At 54.5% G+C, this 20,075-nt stretch overlaps 1 protein-coding gene across 1 annotated transcript in view; it reads right to left on the bottom strand.

Moving 5' to 3' along the window:
• EBF4 (EBF family member 4) overlaps positions 1 to 18,836 on the bottom strand; it is a 58,884-nt gene extending 40,048 nt beyond the window's left edge. The window contains exons 1-7 of the mRNA XM_057702041.1: positions 18,519 to 18,836; positions 17,860 to 17,981; positions 8,026 to 8,182; positions 7,726 to 7,789; positions 7,498 to 7,553; positions 5,801 to 5,874; positions 4,720 to 4,788 (exon numbers count right to left, since the gene is read on the bottom strand). Of these exons, the coding sequence (XP_057558024.1) occupies positions 4,720 to 4,788; positions 5,801 to 5,874; positions 7,498 to 7,553; positions 7,726 to 7,789; positions 8,026 to 8,182; positions 17,860 to 17,981; positions 18,519 to 18,836 (860 nt within the window). The remainder of the gene's footprint in view (positions 1 to 4,719; positions 4,789 to 5,800; positions 5,875 to 7,497; positions 7,554 to 7,725; positions 7,790 to 8,025; positions 8,183 to 17,859; positions 17,982 to 18,518) is intronic.
• Between the last annotated feature and the right edge of the window lie 1,239 nt (positions 18,837 to 20,075).

The following is a 20,075-nucleotide window of genomic DNA, read 5'->3' as shown; positions in this document are numbered from 1 at the left end:
TCCTGATCAGTTTTATTTTTCTCTATTTTTTCCCACCTGTCAGCTTCTAACATACTTATAATTGTTGTTTATTGCCCATCTCCCATTGCCTTCTCCCTCCATGAATATGGATATTTTTGTCTGCTTTGTTTGCTGTGGTACTCCTAGAACCTAGAACAGTGCTTAGTAGATGCTCAATAAATATTTATTCAATGAGTGAATAAATGAAAACAATAAGTGTATGTGGCCTTCACTGAGAAAATTAATTGAGAAAATTATAAACATTTATTGAAAGGCTTTAAAGAAGATCTATATAAATGGAGAGAGAAGCCATATTCATGGATAGGAAGACTCAGTAGCATGAAGATGTGAATTCTCCTCCAAAGTGATTATAAGTTAACTGTACAAAACCCCCAAAGGTGTGTGTGTGAGTGTGTGTGTGTGTGTAGTGTGGAACTTTCCATATGGATTCTAAAGTTTATATGGAGACACAAATGGCCAAAATAGTCAGTTCTTCCCTGAAGAACAAGAGAAGATGGAGGATTTACCTTACATGCTTGTCTATATCATTATTATATAGATATAGTGATTCAAACAATGCCATGTTAGCACAGAGATTATCAAATAGATCAAGAGAATAAAATATAGAGTCTAGAAATGGACACACAAATAGAAGGAAACGATTTAGGACACAGGTGGTACTAAAGCTCAGTAAGAAAGGATGAGCTATTTAATACATGATACTAGAAATAATTAGTAATTCATACATAAAAGTAATTTCACTGACACCTTGATTCACACCCTGCCCCCAAATTAGCTCCACATGAATTACTAACCTAAATATAAAAGGAAAAACTGTGAAATCTTTAGAAGAAAATATAGGAGAGTATCTTTATGACTCAGCATAGAGAAAGATTTCTTAAATAAAATGCAGAATGAAATCCATGAGGAAAATATTGATAAATTCAACTACTTTGCGATACTTGATATACACTTCCCAAAGGATCAGTATCTAGGATCTATAAAGAATCATTAAAATCAATCATAATTCCTGGTGATCAGTATCAATGTAAATCGATAATTCTTCCAACACAGTCTTCTCTCCATTCCTTGAGTATCTCTCCTCCAATGGCCTTGTCTCTGCCCTCCCTTGGTCACACATTACCAATAAATGCAATTTCCAAATAATCCTATCTGCAGACAACCCACTCCCTAACCACCAGCTCCACCCCCTTACAGTACCTCAACTCCAGAAATTCTTCGGCCCCATCAGAACCTATGTTCCATTCATCCTGCCTTCTCTTCACTCTCCTACACTCCTTTCCCTTCTGAGCTTAAATTCCTCGTTCCATTTTTGTAAACACCCCTTGCTTACACTCTTCACTCTCTTGCCCTCTCGTGTTTCATCGTATTCACATAGCAAATCCCTAACTGTGGCTATATGCAACCACTCATCGGTTCTGCACCTGCGCTTGTACAACTCAGCAAGGCTGGGGAAATTGGTCACTTTCAATTGATGACCACAGGGGATTCCCTGGTGGTCCAGTGGTTAGGACTTGGTGCTTTCACTGCCATGGCCCCGGGTTCAATCCCTGGTTGGGGAACTAAGACCCTGCAAGCTGTGTGGCATGGCCCAAAATACATAAATTTTATAATTAATTTATGACAACAAATCTTAGGTGGGCCCTTAGGGTCACCTGGCAATCACAGAACATTTCCGTGGTCCACTCACTCTCCTGGACAACTATTTCATGCCCCAGTGTCTCCCTCTCCATCCTCATCCTCAACTGTTGACCTTGCTTTCTATTTCACTGAGAAAACAAAGCAATCAGAAAAGAACGTCTGCAAGCTCCTATTTGGATATACCCATTTACCCACTTCCATGCCCAGGTTCTCTGTCTTCCCTGTTGTCTCCATGGATAACTGTCTGTGCTCCCAGATAAAACCAGTCCTCCACCTGTGCAGGAGACCCCCTGCCCTTTGTTGACTAGAGGACATTGCTTCAGCAATTCTCCCTTCTAATTCTTGCATCAAATTTTCCATTTCCTACTGGGTTTTTGTCATCAGCATCTGAACAAGCTATATATTTTTTTCTTGGCCTTACACTGTGCTCGTGTCACCGCCCTGTTTGAGTGAAAATCCAGAGTTCCTCTAGTCACTGTCTCTAATCTCTCTTCTCCCATTCGCTCTTAGACGTACTCCTATCAGAATTCTGCCCCTTTTGCCACTGAAATAGCCCCTGTTGAGGTCACCAATGTCCCCCACATTGCTAAATCTAATGGTTAATTCTTAGTCTTTTTTATCATAACCATGAGCAGCATTTGATGCAGTTGACTATTGCCTCGTTTCGGAATAATTTTTCTATCGAGGCTTCTGGGACTCCACTCCCCTGATTTTCCTTCTACTTTACTGGTAGCTGCTTCTCATTCTCCTTTGCTGGGTCCACATCTCCACGGCCTCTCAACACTGGACACCCCAGAATGCAGTTCTTGGACCTCTTTTATTTTCTTTCAACACTCATTCCCTCAATGATTTCATTCATTCAAATCTACATCTGTAGCCTGGACCTTCCGCTTGAGATCCACACTCATGTGTTCAACTGTTTTTCAATGTCTCAACCTGGAGGTTTAGCAAGAATTGTAAATGTCATACATCCAAAACCAAACTCCTGATCTTCCTCCTCCCAAACCTGCTTCTCCTGAAATCTCCCCCTTCTCAGTAAATAGGAGCTCCATCCCTGAAAATTGCTCAGGTCAGAAACCTTGGATCCATCCTTGACTTCTCTCGCCCTGTCACCTTGTCTCTCCTTCCACCACAAATCCTGTCAGTTCTGCCTATGAAGTGTACCCAGAATCCAACCACTTCTTACAACCTCCTCTGTAACATCCCGTCTGTCACAGCCTCCATCACCTCTCCTGGATAACTGTGATGGTTTCCTAACTCATCTCCCTGCCCCCATCCTTGCTTCTTGCAGGCCATCTTCACCACAGGAACTAGAGTTAAAAACTTGTCAAAATATAAATCAGGTCATATCATTCTTCTCAAACATCCCCACTGGCTTCCATGTCATCCAGAATAAAAGCCAAAGTCCTTACAATGGTCTACAAGAATGGCCTGCATGCAACCTATAAGGCCCTGCGTGTTCTGGCTTTCCTCCTGCCCCACGCACTGTCTCTCTGTCTCCTACTGTTCCCCTCATTCCAGTCACCTGGGCCTTCTTGGTGTTCCTAAAACACAACAGGTACACTCTTGCCAAGAACATTCTTCTCCTGGACTCATACTTGGCTAGCTCCTTTACTTCCTTCAGGTCTTGGCTCGTGTCATCTTTTTCAGCGAGGCCTTCCTTAAATACTCTAAAATTGCAATGGCCCCTTCCTGAGCACTCTCTGATCTTTCCTGAGGGCTTTCTTTTTCTCCTTAGCTGTTATCACCATCTAACATGCTGTATATTTTATTCATTCAGTTAGTTTACATCTATCTCTCCTACTAGATTGTAAACGCATCAACACAAGGCTTTTTGTCTACGTTGGTCACTGCTTAAACCACAGCATATAGAAGAGACCCTGGCACACAGCAGATGTTAAAAAATTATTTGCTGAATGAATAAACAACATACTAATTGGCCAAAATACGGCAACAGGCATTCTCAAAATAGCTGGTACGAATATCAATTGGTATAATCTCTACAGAGGACAAACTGGCAATAACTATCAAAAGTACAAATGCACAGAAATTTCTCCTTTGATCCAGAAACTCTGCTTCTAGTAACATCCTTCATATAAATTCACACACGTAATAAGTGACACATGGACACAGTAATTCACTGCAGCATATTTTATCCCTGAAAAAGAATGAAAACAGACAAAATGTCCAGCCATAGAGACTAAAGAAATTATAGTCCATCTATACAATGGAATATGTTGCAGTAGAAAAGAGAATAAGGAGACTGCTTGTGTCTGCATTTTCCTGCACAGACTATCTCAGGGAAGATATCCATGAAACTGGTAACAATGCTTGCTTATTTGGAGGGCAATGGATGGGTCAGAGGCAGAGGTGGGAGACTGCTGTCAACCCTTTTCAACCTGAATTTTAGTACATTATGAATGGTTTATCTGTTAAAAGGAGAACAAGGCAGGGTTTATGTTCCAATACAGAATGGCTTTTAAGATATATTGTTGCAAATAAAAAGGTAAGCACAAAAGACTGTGTCAAGTATGCTATATACAGGGGTAGGGAAGACAACTTTTCATTATTTACTCTTCTATACCTTTCAAATTTCGTACCTTATATATGCATTTCCTATTTAAAAAGAAATAAAATAATTTAAAAAAATCATGGTGGGAGAAGGCATTTTCACATGCATCACCTTGACAATCCTGTGACTGAAACTCACCAAGTATTTCCCTATTTTTCAAACAAAGGACATGGACAATCGGAGAAGTCAGACAATCAGAGGAGGCGCCAGGACGAGAGCCTGCTTTCCCTGCCAAGCCCTGCCAGCCCCTCCAGCCCGGCGGCCTCTACACCCTCCAGCCCTGCCCTCTGTGGCTCCTTCCCTCACCGAGCACAACCCCTAAGCGCAGCCCCAGAAAGTCTGCCACCAGGGGCTTCACTCAGGGGACCATTTCTCTCTGCTCAGAGCCGCCGGCAGGGTGGTGGGTGCCACCGTGCTCTGTGGCTGATCCCAGCCTGCCCTGGCCTTGCAGCTGCCAGGCACCCCCTGCCCCGCCCCATGTGTACCTGTCGATGATGACGGGGTCTGAGGGAGTCTCATTCCGGTTGCCACAGCTCTTCCGGTCACAGCACCGGCTGAAGGAAAGATGAGGAGGGGGGTGAAGGAGTGGGAGATTACAGCATGGGGCGTGTGTCTGTGTGTGTGTGTGCCTGGCTCCGGGCTGAGGATGCTGATGTCCTGTCTCTGAGTATGGAATCTCTGGGCCAGAGGCGTTCACTCCCAGGGGTCTGGGGGTGAAAGGCGGTGAGGGTCCTACACAAGGACCCGGAGAGCCCAGCCCTGGGGAGAAGGTTGGCCAGGAAACCTTTGTCCCAAAGGCATGCTGCTCCCAGAGGATCCAGAAAAGGACAGGCTGCTGACCACCTACTCTCTCTGTACACTTGTTATACATATAGAAAAGGGCTCCCATTGCAAGCAGGCACCTCATGAATTATCACAAAGTGAGCCCACTCATGTAACCAGCACCCAGACCAAGAAATACCACGTGACCAGCACCCCAGAAGCCCCCTCATGCCCCCTCCTGGTCACTGCCCTTCCCAAGGGTGGCCAGTGCCCCAGCCAGGTTTTTGAAGACGATTTTTCCTTTCCATGTATGAGGAGCTGCCTCGGAGGACCCTGTCTGACGGACACCTCCTGGGGAGCCCTTGCCCAGAACTGCCAAGCTCCGGGGTAATGGGGAAGGGCAGCCAAGCGCTGTGCTCCCACTTCCCTCATCCCGCCCGCCCAGGGGTGCCCTGAAGTTCACATGAGAGGCAGCGAAGTTTCCTCCTGCGGCTCCTGAGCCAATCCAGGGGCCCAGGCCCTGCCCCCACCTCCCAGCCAGCCCTCCCCAGAGCTTTATTAGTTGAGCTTCCCAGTGGCGGCAGGAGGCCTCTCTTACAAAAACACTCGGAGAAGCCACATAAACAGGCCAGGCTAATGGGGCCTCAAGGACCCTCTCCTCAGCCAGCACTGTGCCCAGGGGCCTCACTCTTCCCTCACCACCACCGCCACCCGGCTTCCCGGGGGAGCAGTGGGGAGGGGATTGGTGGCAGTGGTAGGGGGTGGGGCCAAGAGGCCAGGTGCCGGTGACCCAGCCCTTCTCACCTGCACATGATCTCGTGGGTGAGTAGCACACGGCACATTTCGGGGTTCTTGTCCTGCCCCTCGTAGATGATGGCCTGGGGAGGGGGAAGTGCTCAGGCTCAAGGGGAAGGAGGCGCCTCTCAAGGCCAGGTGAGGGGCAGGTGGGCCCTGCTCCTAGAGAAGAACAAGCCCTCCAACTCTCTCTGGGGCTCCAGGAGTGCAAAGGGGGAGCTGGGAACCTGGCTCCCCAAACCACTACCACCATCAGAATGGGCAAGAGTGGTGTGAGGTCTACAGATTCTGTCTGTCCACAGGCAGCTCTTTCTGGAGCCAGCTCTGCTCGGGGGCAGGGAGGTCCCCAAATCCCCATGACCAAGGTCAGGCTGTAGGGGGTGGTGGACACACTCCAACCTCCACGGTTCTCACAAGCATTGTCCTTCCAGGCTGTCCTGCCGGCTCCCCAACCCTCTCCCCATCCCTATCACCTCTGTAGGCCAGGCCAGTGGTTCCCTCTCGGACTGTTGGATCAGTCACCCCGCGCCCGCCCCAGTCCTCCAGCCTCTCCTCAGCCCTGAAGCAAGGAGTGAGCTTCCCAAACCACACATTTGGCTTTCACCTTATAACCGCTGGGCCTCGCAGCCATCCCTCATTTGTGGGCCCCTCTCTCTCTGGACATCCTCCATTCCCTTCCACACTTGTCGGCCATGCAATCCCACTTTCCACTGCCTGGTCTGCCTTCCACATCATGGTGACCACAGGCTTCCTAAAAATGCACCACTTCTTCCTCTGCCCTGGGCTTCGGTGGAGGCTGCTGGAAGACTGCCTGTGCGGGAAAGGCCAAGTCTCCACTTTGAGTTGCAGGCCACTGGTTTTCACGTCTGAGTCTCAGCCCTGCTCCTTACCAGCGCACACAGCTTCGTGAAAAGCCTAAGGCCTGGGGCCCTGCGGCTGCACAGTCCATCAGGGCTGACCCAGGTTTCAGTTGCCCTGAGCTCCTCGCGCTGGCCGCTGAAGCTCCTGCTTTTGTCTTTTCAAGTCAGCAAGGTGCTGAGGGCCTGCAGTGGAAGCTCTGGGGCTGCACACAGTCCCCTCTACTGGACCAGTGTACAGTGGTCCCCCAGCGGCAGATAGTGTTAGCTGCTAAGGGCTTTCTCTTGAGAACTGCTCTCAGCAGATAGGAGCTGCTTCCCCTGAAAACGTCTGGAAGGTTACACTTTCCCCTTGGGAGTGGTCCCCAGCCAGTTACTGACCAATACAGGGGACAGAATCCTGGCTTCCTTGCCTCAAGGGGGAACAACTCTGGTGCCATTCTTTTTCCGGGGCTCCCTGTGGATCCGGCTGAGGCTAGACTCCAGCTGAGGCCACATCCTTGCTGAGCATCCCCTGCTTCGTCTTGCTTCTCCCCCTTCCTCTTCTGAGAGTTTCTCCCCTCCTCCTCTATAAACCATGTGCACTGAATCCCTGTCTAGGCTGAACCTCTAAGTAACAGGACCTAAGACAAAGTCGTTGTACAAATATTGTCTTTTTCTCGTCTAGAGGGCAAAAGCCACACATCCTCCTCCTGTGGACTGCAGTGAGAACTGTGGGGAGCTAGACTGGTGAGGATGAAGGGCATGGGGGAGGTGGGGGCAGGGACAAGGATGCTCGCTCAGACCACAGGGGAGATGGGGGTCACAGAAGGGGCTGGACAGGCCTGAGTATCCCCTGGGCTGGCTCACCTGCTTGGACATGGAGTCGATGAGACGCACGTAGAGGTCCTGTTCTGTCCGAAGTCCTAAGGGTGGGAAGGCGGAGAGGGCTTGCAGTTTGGGGAGCCCCTGTGGCTTCTGATGACTGAACACACTCCACACCCTCCCCAGCTGGAGCCAGGCCCCCTCCACCCTGACAGTGGGGCACCATCTGTCACATGGTGCTGTGGTACCCAGTGGGCGGTGGGCTTCACTCACCGTTGTTATATACAAGCCGGAGGCGATAATGGATCCCGTTGTTTGTCTTTTCGGCCCCAGGCTCCTGCAGGGACAAGATAGGGAGGATGCTTGGTGTTCCTGGGGATCCTCCAGCCACCCCTCTCCCCTTCACTCCCTTCCCACCCAACCTTCCTCCTTAACCCCCTCCCTCCCATCCATTCACCACCCCCTTCTCCGCCCCTCCACCACTTATCCATCATCTGCTTCAGGGGTTACCTGAAACCCTCCCCATCCCCGCCCCCACCCCGCTCCTTCCCTGAGAGCCCACAAGCCTCTCACTCGGTCCTTCTCCACAAAGTCGATGAAGGCTGTGCGCTCCACCTCCACCGGCTGCCCCTGCCGGTCATACATGGCCAGCACGAAGTGGAAGAAGTTGGATTTCCTGAGGTTGGAGGGGGGCTGCTTCTCAAAATGTGCTCGTGCCAGGCCCACGCCACTGTGGGGAGGAAAGCTGCTGGGCAACCACCGGAAGTGCCCTCCAAAGAGAAAGACCCCGTCACCTCTGACCAGGTAGGTGGGCTGGCCAAGACTTGGCTCTGATGTGTCAAAAGTTTGGGCAAGAAATTGGACAGGTCCATTCCATCCTTGCCAGGCCATCTCTGTTCCAGAGAGGCCTCCCAGCCCTGCGGTCAGCCCAGCCTGCTCCCATGGGAATAAGCAGCACAACAGGTGGCAACAGAGGCATCCCTGGCAGACTCCTCCCCCAGACTTTTCCCTGGGCCCCACATTTTGGAAGGCTGATCTCTAAAACCAAATGAACAAGCAACCCATCATACTGACCAGAGGCTCCTGCGATTGCCATTTGGGGCATCAAGGGGCAGCTGGGAGGTTTTGGAATGAATATCCCACTGTACCCCAGCTCACGGCTGTGTGCGTGAGCCTACGGCAGTGCCTGGGACATGATGAAGCCCATCAGACTCTCAGAGACATCGAACTGGCTCAGGGCCACTAGTCTGCCCGGCCTGGACCCTGGGCTATGGCTGAAGGTGGGGATGTCCTCCCCAGGTGTAGGGGGACCTGCCTCCATGCTTTCTGGAAGACACCACTGGCTCCCTTGGGCAGAAGGATCTTCTGATCCGGACTTGCTTTCTCCTGGCTCATCAGAAACCAGTCCCAGAAGCAAAACCAGGGTGAGAGCTGGAGGTGGAGAAGAACCAAGGCCCTATTCACCAAATATTTCCTGAACCCCAATGATGTACCAAGCACTGGCCACACGGTACCACATGGGCCAGACTGAAACACCTGGTAGGAGAGGGAAGACAGATACAGAGAGCTGTGACACAAGACAGAGTGGTGGGTGCGCCCTAAGAGATGTTACTATATAAAAAAAGATAATATCAAATGAAAAAAGATTAATTCTTTCTGTGTGAGATGAAGGGAAGACTTCACGGAGATGGTAGCTTCCCCCTGGTCTTTGAGGAATGATAAGAGCTCAACAGGGGCAGGAGGCAAAAGGGCAGAACTAACAGCATAAGAAATGGCTGTAGGTGTGAAGGTTAGTGTCACTGGACCACAGATTTCAAAGAGTGAAGTGCCAGAGGAAAAGTGTGCATTGGAAGTGCCAGACTACGGCAGGCACAAAAGCCAGGCCGTGGAGTTTAGACTTTCTTCTCTGGGCCAAGGTCTTCCAAAGTGCATTCTTTAGCTCTCTCATGGCTCCAGATCGTCGTTTGGTAAACGAGAGCTGTAGCCACAACTGCTGGGAAATGCACTTCATAGCATACACGAGTGTATGTGGGGGGCCCCGGGACAACCTCCAGCAATGGACCCTTCTTGGCCTACTCAAGCCAGTGCTCCCTATGTGTGGTAGCCAGCCTCCAGGATGGTTCCCCACAATCTCTGCCTCCTGGCAGTCAGGTCCTTGTATAGTCCCCTCTCATACTGTATCAGGATTGGTCTGTGTGGCACAAGAGATGGCCTACGATTTCCAAGGTTAGGTCATACAAGACACATGGCTTCTGCCTTGTTCACTCTCTTGGATCAGTCACTCAGGGGGAAGCTGGCTGCCGGATCATGACAATACTCAAGCAGCCCTATGGAAGGTCCACATGGAGAAGAACCGAGCCCTCCTGCCAAGAGCTGGCACTAACTGATCAGCTGCGTGAGGTCCACCAGTCCCAGTCAAGCCGTCAGATCAATGAAGCCTCATAAGAAACCCTGAGCCAGAACTACCCAGCTATACTGCTCCCTGATTTCTAACTTTAAGAAACTGTGTGAGATAATGAATGTTGTTTTACACGGCTGAGTTTGGGGGTGATTTTTTTTTTGTATGTGGCAATAGATAATTAACACACCATGCTTACTTGATTACAGAGCATTTTGTTGAAGGGATGTGATTTGGGAAGCATGACTAAAGGCCACCAGAAGGCTCTGAAGTCAGGCAGGACTTAGAAGATGCTGCAGGCAGGGAGGGCACAGTATGGTTGAAAAGTGAGAGGCTGCTGCAGGGATGCAGAGGCGAGGATGAGGATGGTGGAATTGCCTTGAGAGCCATTTAGACCAGAGTCCCATCATGGACATGCCACTGTGATGTCTACCATACTCATCGCGACTTAATATTTTTCTCCATGTAATTTTAAATCAACTTACTCTTCCTTGGCTTCATGCGAAGCCATAATATCTGAAATGCCATGGGCTTGAGAAGCCTGTTGTGTTTTCACTTCTACATAAACAATAAAATGAAAATTGTTCCTCCTCCTGAAAGCCTGTTTGGGAGCCTCAGTGGCCCATGTGAAATGCTGATTTTGGAGGCAGAAGTGACGGGTCTTGCTTATCCCCCTTCAAGGTGAGGAGGCGGCCACCAACACCTTCTCTTCCCCACCAAAGGTTATATCTACGGGCTCCTTCCTCCAGGATCGTCCTCCTCTCTCTTTCCTTGGTGTCCCTCCCTTTTCCTCAGCCTCAGGCTGACAGTCCTTTCACGTCCAGGCCTTGACCCTCCCGCTTCCCACTTGCCAAGAGGCAGGGAGGCGGGAAGATGGTTTTGATCACAGCAGGCCACTGATTACTGCTGATGAATATGCTAATGAGGCAGCAACACTGACTCCTCCCTCCGGCCCCCAGGACCAGCTTAGGGGGAGTGAGGTTCCCCAGGGACAGTTCCAGGACCACCTGGGGGGAGATGAGGCCAGAAGGGAGTGGGCTGTGGGAGCATCCCAGATCACTCTGCCCTTTATTCTGTCATGTAGCCCAAGAAAGGTGCCGGGAAGGCTCTCAGACAGTGGGGAGAGAGGGCATAGAGAAAGAAAGAGGCCTTAACAGAGGAAGGGTGGAGGCTGAGCAAGAATACGGTCCCCTGGACCCCTCAACATACCCTATCTACACGGACATTCCTGCACTTCTCAGTCGAAGGGTCAGTCAGTGATGCTGAACTTCCTCTCCCATCCATCCCTCTTGGCAAATACCAGTCAGTTCCGGGTCATGGCTGCCTGCTGGCTCCTGCCAGGCTCCTAAGGACCAGAACTGGGAAGTCTGCCCTAAGCCCCAAGACAAGCTCCCTTCACAGGGCCTGCCCTCTCAGTGGGAGGGGATTCCCAGGGAGAGAGGTTGGGGGCACCCAGGAAGGGGAAAGGGAGCAGGTACCCCTGCCTGGGGTCTGTGGACCAGTATCCAGTGCTGCCAGCTGCAGGGCATCGAGGGCCTGCACTGTCCTACCCCACAGTGGGATCAGGCTCCATCCCACTTCCCTTGGGGCAGCCCAGCATCATCCCCTGTTCTCCACCTTGCTAGTGGGTCTGAGGCACAATCACACATCCGTGAAATCAACGGGACAGAGGTGGCCAGTTTATAGCTCTGGGACAGGAATCACTATCACGGATGACAGCAGAACACCATGAGCCCAAGCAGACCAGGAGAGAACGGCAGAATGGGCAAGACCCCTGCTGGGCATGCCCAGGACTGCTCCTGGTCTGGGAATGTCTCCAGGTTACCCAGTTCATACCCCTGCGGGACATGTGAGAAGACCAAGGTGAAACAGAAAAGGTTTTGGTTTAAAGAAATCCTCCTATTTCCTATGAACACAGAGAATGACATGAGGATTAGCATAGCAGCCAGAGTGCCAGATGCAGGTCTGTCTGGATGGTGCCTTCCTTCTCCTGGTTCCCCCAGGCACCTCCACCACCTACCTGCCCGTGCAGTGGTTGACCAATTAGCATCCCTGAGCAGAGCTGCAAGCCCCAAAGGGAGAGGGTGCAGGAGTCTGGTGGTGGGGGAGACTTCTTCTCGTCTCCCCTTGGGAAGAGCTAATGCTCTTGTAATGAGAAAACAAACCAAGATTAAAAAAAGAGACACAGAAATATGCTCAAACAGCTCAGAAGACAGACCCCAGCCAAGGAGAGGTCTGAGAGGCCTGCTGGGGCACCTTGTGAGCAGACCTGTGCTCGCACACTAGCTTAGAGGCAGAGATGTGGATGAAGGCCAAGGTCTCTGATTCTGTGGTCTCCAAAGTGGGGTTGCCCAAGACACCCACTGGGGTGTGGGGAGAAACCACAAGGATGTCACTGATAGGAATCCTTTATCTAAAAGAAAGAAGGGAGGCAGGAGGAGAGCCCCAGAAGTCTGGAGGGGCAAGTGTTTTATCTGAGTTTCCCCGAAAGCAGACCCTGACACGAGGATTCAAATGTGAACACTTTATATGGGAGGTGATTCCTGGTGGGGGTGGGGAGTGAGAGAGAGAAGGAATGGAAGTCCCTAACGGGTGCATTATCTGCAAGTTACTACAGCAGGCAGCTGCAGCTCAGCCCCCAGGGAGCTCTAGGAACAAGTCTGCTTTCAGTTACCCTGCCAAGGGCTGGACAAGGAAGCTGGGGTCTTTATCTGCCTACTCCAGTCAGTCACTGGCTCAGGGCTTCCGTCATTTCTCAGCTTCTGGCCTCGTGTGCAGGTGATGCGGGCAGGGGACGTAGACCCTTTCTCAAGAGTCCCCAGGGGACTTGGGTAGGGCAGCAACTCCCAGCCATCCAGAGGCCTGCGGTGTGACGGAAGCCAGCAAAGCTACAGCCCAGACAACGCACGAGAACTGCCTCACCTGGTACGTGGATTGCTGGAGCCTATAATTCAGAAACGTCTCATTCACTTAGCACGATGAGCGCACAAAGCATGCCACATACGTGCCTTTGGCAGATAAATGCAGCTGAGTGATGAAAACAGCCACATTAACTACTTTTGTAAGATTCCAAAATGATTTACACATCTCCTTGCTTTCTTAAAAAGATTGTTTTCAATGAAATGTTCAAAACATTTTCCTATCAACCTCGAAGGGTGCTGAGGTGGTGGAGCATTTGCTCTGGTACTAAACAGCCCGGATAGGGGAGAAGAAAGTGCTCCTTTTCATATTTCCACCAGGACCCACTCACTCCCTTCCCATCTTCTGTTCTGAAATAGCCCCCAAGTTAAAGGAGACGGTGACAGAAACGCTTTGGTGTGCACAGCTCTGTTTTGGTTGGAGGACATCCAAGCATGGGTGTGTGTGTGGGCTTCCTGAGTACCGTGCTGGGAATCCAGGTTAAAGTTGACACCAAGGGAAACCTGACCTTCACAGCCTGAGTTATGCATGTGACCTGTGCTTCAGAGTACAGGGGGGATGCATATGGGGACATCTGGGGGCCGCAGAGTTGTCTGGCTGCTATTGCTTGGGGCACCCAGGGGTTCCCAGAGATGCTCCTTTGCGAGGCTGAGCAGGACGCCCCAGGAACCTTCTCGCAGCAGCTGGACCTCACCACAGCTGTCTAGGATAGACGACACCTCCCTCACAGGCCATCTCTGCTCTTGACTCAGAAGGCCATTCGTAAGTCTTTACATCCTTGGTTACGTGCCTATTGTAAGTACAAGCCATTTAAAACAAGCATCGCAAATTCCACAGAGGACAATGGCCTAGACCGGAGCTTTGGCCTGCCCTCAGAGGCACCCTCAGGCCTTCTGTCTCCCTCCCGCCCCCCCCCCCCCCCCCCCCACCAAATCCTAACTCTTGTCCACCTTGGAGCCCAAGGTTCTAAGCAGTGCCTTGGCTTGGGCCTGATCCATCTTGGAATCTGGGATGCTGGGGAAATGGGAAGCTCTGAGGTCATCAGCGGGGGTGGGGGGGGGCTCCTTTTTGATTCCCCCTCCACCCAGGAGGTGGGAGGAGTAAAGGTATATCTCCTGCATCTCATCCTTTGTCTCAGATTTCCCTAATGTCTCTGCTAAATGGAGCTCTTCTTTCCCCCATCTTGGCATGGCTGCATAAGTCCCCCCTTCCTCTCTGCTGCATCCTCTCTTCCTCCAAGCATCCCACTGGCCCCGGCTCTCCCTGCAGGCATCCTTTGGTTCCCTGGGACTGCTGCTAATCATTAAGCTGGGCCTGGCATTCCTGGGCCCAGCCAAGATCTACTGGCCTAGCCCTGCTCAGAGCCTGGGAAGATAAAAGCAGTGGGTCACAGGGGCAAGCCCACACCCACAATGTGACAGTGTGGGCAGAAGGAGGTGCCTAGAGGCAGCTGCCCAGAGCCTGTGTCTAGAAGGGCCTACAGGAGATGAGGCTTTGGGGCTTCTTCATATCCCCTGCTCCCACTACCCCAGCAGGGGCTCTGCTCACCTGCCCCAGGAAATTATCTCAGTTACCAGCTCCCTGGACGAGGGGGGAAGGGGAGGGATCTCACCAGCCAGCTCTCCCACACTTCCTCTTGCTCTCAATTCTACCTAAAGACTGTCCACCCTGCTTCTCTCCGCCCACCCCCTCGCCACCCACCCACAGGCCTGCCTGCCAGGTCCCAGGCTGAGGAACGGCTATTAATTATTAAAGCAAACAAAAGCATTTCCTAGCAGGGAGGCTAGCCTGCAGCTGCTTACAGGAAAGCCAGCCCCAGCTGGCTTCCCTCTCAGGGCCCTGCTAGTGTTCTGGGACCAGCTCAAGGGGGAGGGCTAGCCTGGGTCCTCCAGGAGTCTCCCCACGCTGGGAGTCACATCAGAAGGAGAGGAGAACTGCTTCTGTGTCAGGGTAGGGACAGTCGCAGCAATGGCCAGGGGTCCTTGTGCAGAGTTTCCCATTAGGAAGACCCTGCCGGCCCAATGCTCTAGCCTTCCCTATCACCTCCAGCGCATGGTATGCGGCCTCTTTTTTCTCCCTACCCCTCTTTCACTCAGAACTTTCCTTCCTGTTGGCAGACCCTCCCTCACTGATATCAGACCCTCCCTCCCTTCTGGGCCTTCTCCTTCTCCAACTTCCGAAAAACCTTGGCACTGGAAAACTGGGCAGCAGCAGCTGCTCCAGTGCCTGGTTCCTGGGCTCAGGTAGATCACCAATGTGAACAGGGGAGCCCAACAAAAATGGACTTGGTAACCTTCTAACACTCACTCCTGCTCCCTTCAGCAGATACTCATTACCCCCTACTGATGGCTCGAGCCTGGTGCTGTGGACACAAGGATGAACGAGCCACCATCCGTGCCCTAAAGGAAGGTGTAGGCTGGCAGGGCAAGGAAGCCCGGGACAGACAGGGCACAGCTGACTCTGGCCTGTGACAAACATCCTTAGACAGCACTAAGAACCGCTCCCCTGGGCTGGGTGGGAGGACACAGAGAGAGAAGGCGCTGGGGGACGGGTTCCAGAGGTTGTAAGATTTTATTCAGTGGGTGTGTGGGTGCTGGGAGCCAGGAAACTGTTTCAAGAGACATTGTTGGATGCCAAGCGTCATACAGAGATTGAGAAGAAGCTTGGGATCAGACTGTGATGGGCGTTGAAGGCTGAGGATCTGGGAGGAATGGGGGTGGGTCACTGAAGTTTTTAACTGGGGAGGGACATGATCCGAGAAAAGTTCTTTGGAAATGTCTTTTTGGCCCCCAGTGCGTGGCACATGGGTTTGGGGAGGGGTGTGGTGGGAGGCTGGGGCAGTGGGCTAGCAGGCTCAGGTGATACACTGGGGTAGGTTAACCTTCAAGCCAGGGAGGAAAGTCGTGGAGGGCAAGAGTGTGTGTCACGGTTAAGAGCTGGCCGTGGGCACTGTGATTAGGAACAGGACCCGGAGGGACCATCCAGAAGCCTTGACAAACAGGTGCCTGTGGGGTGAAGGCAAAGAGCACATCAGAGAAGCTCTCAGACCCCAAGCAGCCTTGCAGAGAGTGTCCCAGGGCAAGTTCCTCCGAGACAGAGGGAGAGGAGCCCGCGGAGGTGGGGGTGGGGGTGGGGGGCAGGGAAAGGCATTCCTGTCCTTGCTGTTTTAGGATGAAAAGACCCAAACAGAGGACTGATGGAAGATCAAGAACCAACGGGTGAGATGATGGCAGCCTCAGGAAGAATGAGAAAGGAGTATCCCCCCCCCCGCAACCTGCTCCCCTCATCAGGAGGTGCCCAGAGGCAACCAAACGTGGGGGCTCCCCATCTGGGTCCTGAGACAGAGAAGTCTCTGGACTTGGAGATAAACAGCCCAGGCCTGAAGAAATGCCTCTCTTCAAACTGGGGAAGCCTTTCTGAGTCCAGTGACGTGGCCCTGGGGACTCAGACTGGACACCTCAACCCCACTCAGGACCTCTTCCCCATGTGCAGACAACACTGCTGATGCTGGATCTCATGGGAAGAGCTCCATCCCCACACTTCCTGCACCCACACAGCCTACAAGGGCACTGCCTCCTTCCCACCGGCTCCCTCCTCATCAAACCTGCTGACAGAGACGGAGGGAAGGGTCAGAGAGAAATAAGAATCTTAAACCCCGAGGCCCCACTGGAACCCTTCATCCTCTCTTACAAGCTCTCGCCACACAGCTGGTGGTAGAGAAAAGGACAAAGAAATTGACCATCTCAAGTTAAATTAAAAACTAGGACCAACAGAAAAACAAGCCGGATACAGAACTGTATATATAACACAAGAAAAAAATATGTTAATGGGAAGATGGGAAGGAAACACACTAAAATATTGACTGTAGTTGTATTAGAGAGGTGGGGTTTTGTTTTCTATTTTCCACTGTTTTTTCTGGAATAGTTATATCACAAGTAAAAATATGGAAATTCATAGGCAAGATCCTTTCCCTTCCTGAAGAGGTGAGCTCCAGAGAGAGGCCCCGGTTCTCCCTCTGGACAGTCCTGAAAGCACAGGAGTGCAGGAACACCATTCACTTTGACCATGAAACAAGGTGTGTGTTTGTTAAGGGGTGAGTGGTGAGGTGGTATCCCCTGAACAGGACTGGGGATGTGAATGTGCGGCTGGCATCTAGATTTGGTCTGCCCTGGAAATCCCCCCAGCAGAATCCCTTCCAGCTGCTGGACAAGCAGCCGCTCAGACCTCTGGGAAGCCCAGTTCCCACCTGCCCCAGGTGTCTGCAGAGGCAGCACCTCCCTAGTCCCAGCCACTGAGAACTCCAGGTAGGATGTCTAAGCTCCCCTTCCCTTGCTCACAATTGGGGATACAAAAAGCCCGGAGCCCAGGTGTTGTGGGGGGCAGGCCAACAAGCCTTTATACTTCCTTTCCAAATCCAGGAGTCTTTTCCCCCACCCAGGCTCCCTGCCCAGACTCCTACAAAGGAGGCAGAGGGGATGGGCATGGGTGCTGGGTTCTCAGGGACCCCCTGACTCGGGTGGGACCCACTAGAAAAACACCTGGAGGGACTTGAGCGGCCCTGACCCTTCCTCAGCCCCAATCATTCCATCGAGCCAACTGCCACATCATCTCTTCCCCACTCTTCAGCCCCCCCGGCCGTTTCTCCAGCTCCGCACATCCCCATCCTCCAACTCTGAGGGATATGAGAAAGCAGAAAGGGGGCTGGGTTTCGTGCCTTTCCTGGCATAGATCCGTGGAACTGGACAAGGAGGGGCACTTAAACTTCCTGAGAAGGAGGGGTCAGCAGTTTCTTGACGGCTGGTGGCTGTGGGGCTGCGGGCAGCCGGGCGACCTCCTCCTCTAGAGCCATGGACCGCTAGGCCCGCGAGCGGTATTCAGAAATCAGAGCCGGGACATCCAGGAGCGGAGGCAGAAGCCCCGCCCCGGCCCGCCCCACATCCTCAGGAAGAAGCACAGGCGCTCAAGGCACGGTGGGCAAAAGAGCTTGCCGGGACGGTGCAGAGTTAGGGCTCCCTCCAGCTCCTCGCCCCAGCAGAAGGCGGCGCGGAGCCGTCCGACCCGAGCGCGCCGGGTTGCGTCGGAGCACTTACCTCTGCGCAGCGGTGCTGGCGTCCAGGATGCCCGCGCCCTGCATCCAGGAGCGCACCGAGCCCAGGCCGGCGGGCAGCAGCGGCTCCTCCTTCAGGTTCAGCCCGCCGCGGGGCAGAGCGTCCTGCGCGGGGAACATAAGGGCGCGCAGTCGGTGGGCGCCCCCACCGCCGGGGATCCGGTCCCGCCGAGGCTGCGGGGCGTCTCAGCTCCGCCCGCCCGACGGCACTGGGCGCCTGCCGGAGCGCTGCGCAGCGCCAGCCCCGGCCGCTCAGTGCGCGCCAGCCTCCCGGGCGCTCCCTCGGAGAAAGCGGGTCCGCGAGCGCCGGCGCCGTCCCCTCCCCTCCCGGGGCGCGGGGCGGGGAGATGGAGGGATTTCCCCGCGGCCTGAGCGCCGGCGGGCGGACTGCGCGCTGGGCGGGGAGGGCGGGGAGCGGAGCCGGCACCCGGTCCGCGCAGAGGCGCCCCAGAGGCGCGCTCTGGCGGCTGCCCAGGGCCGCGGTCGTCGGAGGCGGGGGGGGGGGGGGGGGGGGCCCGAGCGCCCGGGGAACTGCCTCAGGCGAGGCGGGGGCGCGGGGCTGCCCGCCCTTTCCCCCTCGCCGCCCCCACCTCCCGCCCGCCCGCCCGCCCGCCCGCGGCGCCGGCGCGGGGCGCTGATTACCATCCGGGAGGAGGAGGCTGCGGGCGCGGAGCTCGGCGGCGGCGGCGGCGGCGGCGACAGCGGCGGCAGCGGCGGCAGGAGCAGCAGCAGCCGCGCGTCCCGAGGAAAGGCAGGGGCAGCGCCGGGCCAGCAGACGCCTCCGCCGCCGGCGCCCCGCGCGCCCCGGCGCCCCGGCCCTGCCGCAGCCCCGGGCGGCAGCACCTGGAGCAGCAGCAGCAGCAGCCCGGCCGACTCCCCCCGGGGCCCGCTTCCCGCGCCGCCCCGCCGCGGCCGCCGCCGCCCGCCGCTCCCCGGGGCCTGGCCGCGGGCCCGGGCCATCCCGCCGCCGCCGCCGCCGCCGCCGCCGCTCCCGGGGGAGCGGGAGCCGAAGGGAGGGAGCGCGGGCGGGAGGCGGGATGGCGGGAGCGGGCGGGCCCAGGGGACTGGGGGCCGAGGGAGGCGGGGGCGGGGCGGCGCGGCCGGCCGAGGGGCGGCCAGGGACGTGACATCATCGGGGGAGGAGCGGCTGGGCCCGGGCCGCCGCGGCGGGGCGGACCCTGGCCAGTCGGTGGCCGGGGCTGGGGGCTGCGGCCTGCCCGCGGCCGCGGGAAGGAACCAGAGGGGCCAGCGCGGGCCCGGGAGGCCCGGGCAGGGAGCGGACGGGGCCGCGCGGCAGGGGAGCCCGGCCAGAGCCGGAGGAGCGAGCCGCGCTGCGCTTGGAAACCTCCGCCGCCTCCGGGTCGCCGCTGGACGCAGCCCCGGCTTCTTCTCCGCTCACCTTCGTCTCCCGAGTACCCGCCGTCCTCTCCACGCCGACGCCCTGTTCCCGCACTTGCCGCTCATTTTGACGCCTTCAAGCCTTTCCTCTCGACGTTCTTTGCTCGCCCCGGCCGTCCTCCTTGCCTTTCCTGTAACCTCGGTTTCACCTCAGCCTGGGACTCAAACCTTTCTCCCTTGGGCTGGGCCCCAGACGCGCCGGACGCTGTCCCTGCCCCTTTCCCCACCACCCCCGCACCCCCAACCCCGTCCCTAGTCCAGTCCGTGGCTTGCCCAAAACTAAAGCATTTTCCTTTCCAGCCTGTGCCTTTCAGACACCTCTTGGTTTTTGATGCAAGTTGGATACTGAGTTAGGACTCACTTCCTCTCCCTCCGCAGCCAGAGAATCTTCCCTCTCAGATTTCATTCCTCTTAGTTCCCGGCCCAGAAATCATTTAGCCCTCGACCCCAGGGCTGAGCCATTTCTGCCCCTCTCCCCACATCCTGGCCTGGTGTGTCCTGGCCAGGCTTTGAACAAGCCCAGAATGAGTCCAGCACTTTCCTGCAGAGAAGCCTGGGGGTAGCCTGTCCAGCCTGCTACTTCATCCCTGGAATATCACTTTCACGCCGCAGCTGACTCCCATCCTCTTTCGGGGGGGGGGAGGGGATGTCTCCGAGTGTGCAGTTAGTGGCCCACCCCACATGGACCCAAATGAGGGTCCCAGGGCCACTGCTGAGCCTCCTATCACCCCAGAGATACCCCCACCTCCTTTCCTGACCTCTGTCCTCTACCATTCCTTCCTCTCCACGCCCCCGTCACCA

The sequence above is a fragment of the Hippopotamus amphibius genome, chromosome 12 (genome assembly GCF_030028045.1).
Source record: "Hippopotamus amphibius kiboko isolate mHipAmp2 chromosome 12, mHipAmp2.hap2, whole genome shotgun sequence".
Lineage (NCBI taxonomy): Eukaryota > Metazoa > Chordata > Mammalia > Artiodactyla > Hippopotamidae > Hippopotamus > Hippopotamus amphibius.
Note: the sequence above shows the minus strand (reverse complement) of the source record. Positions and strands in the feature narration are given on the sequence as shown.